This window comes from Cygnus olor, chromosome 4, assembly GCF_009769625.2.
Source record: "Cygnus olor isolate bCygOlo1 chromosome 4, bCygOlo1.pri.v2, whole genome shotgun sequence".
Taxonomy (NCBI): Eukaryota; Metazoa; Chordata; class Aves; order Anseriformes; family Anatidae; genus Cygnus; species Cygnus olor.
This window is the reverse complement of record NC_049172.1, coordinates 48886719-48893481: the sequence shown is the minus strand read 5'-3', so window position 1 is coordinate 48893481 and position 6763 is coordinate 48886719. Positions and strand designations below refer to the sequence as shown.

At 40.0% G+C, this 6763-nt stretch overlaps 1 protein-coding gene across 7 annotated transcripts in view; it reads left to right on the top strand.

Annotated features, from left to right (window-relative positions):
* The first annotated feature begins 203 nt into the window (after positions 1–203).
* The window catches only part of CEP135 (centrosomal protein 135), a 31831-nt gene continuing 25271 nt past the window's right edge, over positions 204–6763 (top strand). For 5 of the 7 annotated variants that reach the window (XM_040556063.1, XM_040556064.1, XM_040556061.1 and 2 more), the window contains exons 1-6: positions 204–306; positions 1463–1584; positions 2766–2930; positions 3574–3764; positions 4282–4449; positions 5478–5619. In XM_040556063.1, the coding sequence (XP_040411997.1) occupies positions 2818–2930; positions 3574–3764; positions 4282–4449; positions 5478–5619 (614 nt within the window). In that variant the 5' untranslated portion in view covers positions 204–306; positions 1463–1584; positions 2766–2817. Of the gene's footprint in view, positions 307–1462; positions 1585–2765; positions 2931–3573; positions 3765–4281; positions 4450–5477; positions 5620–6763 lie in introns of those variants that run through there. The other 2 variants (XM_040556059.1, XM_040556065.1) reach the window with 2 other exon arrangements.

Below are 6763 nucleotides of genomic sequence, written 5' to 3'. Positions count from 1 at the left end.
TATGCTTTATTTATGTGGTGTGTTTTCTAAAAAAGGGAAAAAATGGGCAGCGATTTCCATTGTTACGGCTGGGGGTGCTGAGGTAGAAGGGGCAGGGCCGGCCAGCCCCTCGGGGCAGGGCCCCGTCCCCTCACAGCGCGAGAGCTGCCGGTCTCGCGGGAAGGGGCGGGGCGGGCGGCGGTTGGCCGGGCCGGCGGCGGGGGCGGGGGCGCGTGCCGCGTTGCCGCGGTGACGGGGCGGAAGCGGCGGGTGCTCCGCGCGCCATTTTCAAACCGGGAGCTGCCCCGGCACGGCTCGGCCGTAACGGTACGGGGCCGGGGGGGGTAACGGGGCGGCGGCGTGAGGGCTCCTCCCGCTGGGGGGCGGCTGCTGGGAGCTCTCGAATGGAGAATCCAGGCCCTGGAGCGCGTCCAGAGCAGGGCTACGAAGCTGGTGAAGGGCCTGGATCACAAGTCCTGTGAGGAGCGGCTGAGGGAACTGGGGTTGTTTAGTCTGGGGAAGAGGAGGCTCAGGGGAGACCTTATTGCTCTCTACAACTGCCTGAAAGGAAGGTGTGGGGAGCTGGGGGTCGGCCTCTTCTCACAGGTAACTAGTGATAGGACCAGAGGGAATGGCCTCAAGTTGTGCCAGGGGAGGTTCAGATTGGAAATGAGGAGACATTTCTTCTCAGAAAGAGCAGTCAGGCACTGGGCCGGGTTGCCCAGGGAGGTGGTGGAGTCGCCGTCCCTGGGGGTGTTCAAGGAAAGGTTGGGCGTGGTGCTTAGGGACGTGGCTTAGTGGGTGACATTGGTGGTAGGGGGATGGTTGGACCAGACGGTCTTGGAGGTCTTTTCCAACCCTAATGATTCAATGCTTGGTCCCCATGGTGCCCATTTTACTTGCGTGAAAACATAACTAGTTCTTTATAGTGGAATGAGCTCTGTGACAGTTACAGTACAGGAACAGATTTCTTCGTGAACATCTTTCACAGTAGAAATGTCTTCAGCATCTTTGTTCTGATGAATGGAAAGCGAATTTTGGTATTTCTCAGAACCAAGACTGGAAACTCCAGTTCATAATTCTTGATGTTAGTGTTGCTGACCCAACAAAGAATTTAATTTCATAGCATATGAACTTACCCATGCTAATTTCTTAGCGTCCCATTGCCAGCTGTGTTGTCTTCTCTTTCTTCTGTGTCTCCATGACCATATTATGTCGTCTGCTACCAAGCCTCATCTTTGCTGTGTTTCTTCTGTAAAGCTCTCCTAATGTGATTAATGGAAAAACCCTTTGTTTTTCCCAAACATGAGCTATTAAATCAAGTCTGATGAACCGCTTCGACTGATCTTTTCAACTGATAAGGTTCTTCTAAAGTAAAAGATGTGCTCAAGAGTTATCAGCTTGCTTCTCTAGTAAGAAAGATGGATTTGTGAGACTAGATCTAGATATAATAACAGTCACTGCTTTCCTGAATTCAACACAGAATGCTCAACATTGTTGCAGAAGCACCAAGATCGTCACTTTCAGTTTAATCTTTGTCTGTCAAAGGAGAACAAAGAGCATTTACAAGAATGACTTCTCACTAACAGTTACCACTTAAAGGAAGTAAGTGTGCCTCCTCTTCCTCTAACCATCCCAGTACAATGTGTAATGAGGTGTTGTTTTCCCTGCTCTTGCCTCCTCAAGGTCCTGAATGAAGCACTTCGGTTTAGTAGTACCTGGAACAGATGCTCCTAAGAGTGGTGATTTTTCTCTCACTAATTGAGCATACCTGGCAAATTTTGTCCTATTCCTAGACCTATTTAATCTGTTATGAAATGATGAGATTTTACTTTTCTGCCTCAAACATGAGAGAAAATTGCATGTTTTCTCATTTTATTATTCATTAATACTTTTATTTTCAAATACCCTGTTATATCTGTTTAGTATCTTTTTAAAAATGGGCAATTGTGAAACAGCATGTTTTAAATAACAGTTTTCTTTCCCCTTTATACAAAATGCAAATAATGCTTCCTCTGATTGGCAGTTTGGCTGCTCAGGTGTTCACCTGTGTGAAGAGTAAGCTAATAATGAATCTTCTGAAGAAACATAAGGGGAAGTGTTTTATGGACATCATTAATATTTCTAAATACTGAGGAGATGTTTTCATGTATTTGAGAAGCATCAACTTTAGTCTTCAATTTCTTACTATATCCCTGAATTCAAAAGTATTTAACAATGTAAAACTACTTCCTTCTTCAAATGCCTATGGCAAAAAAATTCCTCTGGATTCAGATACCGTAGTGTTGATCTAGACTCCTTTTAGATCATATCAATAATAAACAAATGAACAAAAAACTAATCAGTCAAAAAAACAAAACCAACCAACCTTCTGATCCATGAATTGTAGTATATGGGTTTTTGGGGGGTAACGTGTCAATTTGGATTGTAAAAGATGCCGTGATGATTCAAAAAATCAGAATCTACTTCTTAGTCTTCCCACGTTCCCACGGAAGGATCTTTTCTGAGTTCAGTTCTGGAAAGAAAAGTCCACGTTTGGACTCTTAAGATGTTAGGAAATGCTCAGAAAGAGATAATTAATTGCCACAGCAAATATTAATTTTAAAAGAAAGATATAAATATTATGAAAGCTTTTTAGATGCCCAGTAATTCTGCTTTGGTTTACCTAAATTTTCAGAAGATGCTTAAATGCTGTATTTACTATGCAATAAATTACTTTTCCAGTACTATTTTCTGCATTATTCCTGCTTTGAAGAAGAAATGCTGTAACAGATGATGTTTTACAGGTGTCCTATTTTTCCTGAGTGTTAGAAAAGCCACTTTGGAGGTGTGTTTACAATGACTACAGCAGCAGAGAGGAAGTTCGTTAATCTCAGGAAACGTCTAGATCAGCTGGGCTATCGGCAGCCACTGGGACTGGAGAGCTTACCTTTGGTGGAAAAGCTTTTTAGGTATTCAAAGAAGACTCTGTTAAAAAAAAAAAAGTTGTCGTAATCATATAGGAGGCATTGTTTAATTTTTGACATGAGGGAAAATGCTTAGTCTAAACACTATTTGTCTCATTCTGGTGTCTAGTAGATGGGTTTAGACTCTATCCCCTAATTTGATGTTCACAGAAGTTTTTATATCTACTTACTGGTAATCTCTGTAATTATCTCAACAATATATAAATACTAGTAACCTTCTGATCTTTTTAATTCTTGACTATAGCTTTCTTCTGTGGTTCAAGTGCTACTATATACATAGTGTTTGGAGTTATTTGGACAGCTGTGAATTTCTCACTTTATGTAGAAAAGAGACTTTATTGAATCATCACGTGAACTCCTGATATGCTTTCCCCATAGCTTTATTTTTTATATTTGTCCTGTTCTTTCCTAGTGGATGATTCCCATCTTTCAGATTTTCTTACGTGAATGTTCTCTTTGCCCTTCTTGGAACCCATTTGTTCTACGCTTAAGAACCGTGTTGCCTAAGACCAGTGCTTTACAGTGGTCTTGGGCAATAGGTTTTGTTTCTAAGCTCCTAATAAATATTTGAATCTGCGGTTTAAAGGCTGACAACATTCCTAACATGTCCGATGCTCCTTGATTCTAGTGATCTTGTTCATACAACAGAGAGCCTGCGCAGTGCAAAATTATCTGCTGGAAAAATCGAAAAAGAGTTCAGCAATTATGATGCTATTTTAGAACCTTATAAGACAGAGAATGCTAAACTTACCAGGGAAAATAATGAACTACATTTGGAAATATTAAAACTGAAAGAGCAATCTGATCGTCACGTTAAAGGTAATAATAATAATTAAAAAAAAGATACTTTTTCTAATCCATCAGTGTCAAAATAAAATTGTGGACAAATCTGCAGATTCACATATCTGTTCTTATGCTTGTGAGTGGTCATTGACTTTAGTGCCTTTAATAAATTAAGGCTCATATGCAGATATTTCTTTGTGATTAAAAAGCTTCTGAGGTCCAGCAAGTCATTATTTTAATCAAACATGAAACTGTTAGAACTTTTTAATATATGCTTTCATACTTTGAAATGCTACTTTACTTTATTATTTACTTTATTTATTTACTAAAGTAAATAAATACTGTTGTTAAATTTGCTTTTATTCTACAAAGGGTTTTTGTATGTTTAAACATATATTTGTGTTTGTATATATACATAAACAGGTGAATGAGTATTTGGAAACTTCATGTTATAGAAGAAGAATATAAGCTTAGTTTTAATACCTATTTTGGTGCTACTAGGAAAAATAATAATGAATAAGAAAGATAAAATTGCTCTTTCTTTCCTTTAAAGACTTGAAAGCCAGCTTAAGGAGGGTTGAACATGAAACAGCTGACTTAAGATTTCTGAATAACCAGTATGTGCATAAAATTAAAAGTCTGGAAAAAGAGAACAAATCCAAGACTGAAAAAATTCAGCAGCTTCAGGAGAAGAATCTGCAAGCAGTGGTGCAAACACCTGGTGCGTGTAAATAATCATAAATACTTTAACTTTCCTTTAGGCTTTTTTTTTGTCTCTTTAGAACATAATCTTTTCATAGTAACTCTGTTTTTCATACCTTTCTGCATTTCAAGTCCTTCCCCTTAAAGATGCTTTTGTCTGTCTTTCTGCAGTGAAGTATGCTTCACCACTCTTCTAGGATTCGCCACTCTTCTAGGATTTTTCCATACTGCATCATCAAATACTGTACATTCTTATTTAATTGTATAACAAAGAGTAATTTTTCCCTCTGGAAATACTGTTTTGCTTTGTTTTTAATATAATGTTACCCTGCAAGCAAAGAACCCACTCTGCCTGATAGAAGTTTATTCATGTACTCAAATGACAATAGGATAGAAGGAAAGAAAATATTGTAAACAATGCAGAATTTTATTCAGTCATAAAATAGTTCTTAAATGTGAAAACAAAATGGTTTCCTTCTGTGTAGTTTTAACTTAGCTTTTTTAGTTGCTTTCTTTAACTGTTAGTGGAACTACTTAACAATACAAAATGACCGCCACCTGGGTATCCCCTCTTTTGTTAATAAACCTGTTCCTGTCTTTCTTTCCTTACTTTTCCTGTTCTCTGTCTTCTTGCTTTTTTCTGTGTTGCTGAGTAGGTGTTTCTTTTCTTTAAAGAGTCAAAGTCTTTCTTTGTATAATTCTTATTAAAGACCCTTAATGCTTATAGTTACTGTCTAATCTGGAGGGAAGGTAAACCAGTAACAGATTCAAGAAGTTTGAGCTGTAGAGAATTTAGGGACTTACACACTGGGGAAAATTACCTATAGCGGACTTTGTGTGTTTCCTTATTTCAAAACTGATACTAACCTGCAAGAGTTGTGTTGTCTCAAATGGGCAAATTTCATCAACTTATTACACTAAAGATTACAGTTTTGCATTGTGCCAGTTCAGAAGCAGTGGAATAAATATGACATTTCATTTAGTATAAAAGGAGAAGACTCCCTTGTAAACTCCAAGTAATAGGCATCCGTGTTTGGACTTTTTTAGGTGGGAGAAAAAGAAACATTCCATTCAGGCGTCAGCGCATGCAGATAGACCAACCTGTCCCCCCATCGGGTGTTAGTGCCTACCCAGTTCCTCAGCCAGAGGATCCTTACATCGCAGACCTTCTTCAGGTGGCAGATAATCGGTGAGCTAAAGAATTTTTAAATCTTGAAGTGTAGACATGAAATACGTGCTGCTGTGATTTCTGCATCCTTTTCTGCATTTAAAATTCTGTCTGGGGGAAAAACTGGTATTTCAAGATATTTTAATAACGCTATAGTTCTTAACTAGGATTTTGCTTAGTGATTGACTGTGCTGCCTATGGTGAATTTGCAAGGATATTTAATAAGCAACTTATTTCCATAAAGGATTTCTCTTAAATTTCTACACTAGTTCTACTCATACTGAATTTTAAATGAGGGATCTTGGAAAAAAGCCAGATGTAATGTTTTGTATAGGAACAAACTGGCTGCAAAATGAACCCACTGCTGGCCAAAGCTGAGCCCACCAGCCAATCTAATGGTGTTTCTGTGAGAATATATTCAAGAACAGGTTAAAAAAAATTCACAGTGCCTGTTAGAGAGAGGAGTGAGAAGAATGTGAGGAAACAATCCGGACACCAAGGTCAGTGAAGAAGGAGGAAGAGACAGTGCTCCAAGTGCTGGAGCAGAGATTCCTCTGAAGCCCATGGAGAAGACCATGATGGAGCAGGCTGTCCCCCTGCTGCCCACAGAGGACCACCCTGGAGCAGATATTCATGGTGTTAGCCCATGGACGACACAACACCAGAGCAGGTTGATAGGCCCTGAAGGAAGCTACAGCCTGTGGAGGGAGAGCCCATGCAGGAGCAGACACCTGGCAGGACTTGTGGCCCATGAAGAGGAACCCACACTGGAGCAAGTTTTGAAGAGTGGTATCCCGTAGGAGGGGTGCCATGCCAGAGCAGGGGAAAAGTGTGATGAGGAACGAGCTGCGGAGACCAAGCATTGTGAACTGACCACAACTCCCATTTTCAACTGCTTGAGTACGGGAGGAGGTAGAATAGTCAGGAATGAACGAGTGAAGTTGAGTCTAGGAGGAACTGGTGGTAGGAGAAGTGATTTTGGTTTGTCTTTGTTTTTCAGCATCCTACTCTATTTTGATTTGTAGTAAACTAAATTAATCTTCCCCAAGTTGAGTCTGTTTTGCAATAATTCATAAGCGATGGGCCTGCCTTTATCTCAGCCCATGACCTTTTATTTTCATCTTATTTTCTTCCCCTATCCTGTTCAAGAGGGGGAGTGACAGAA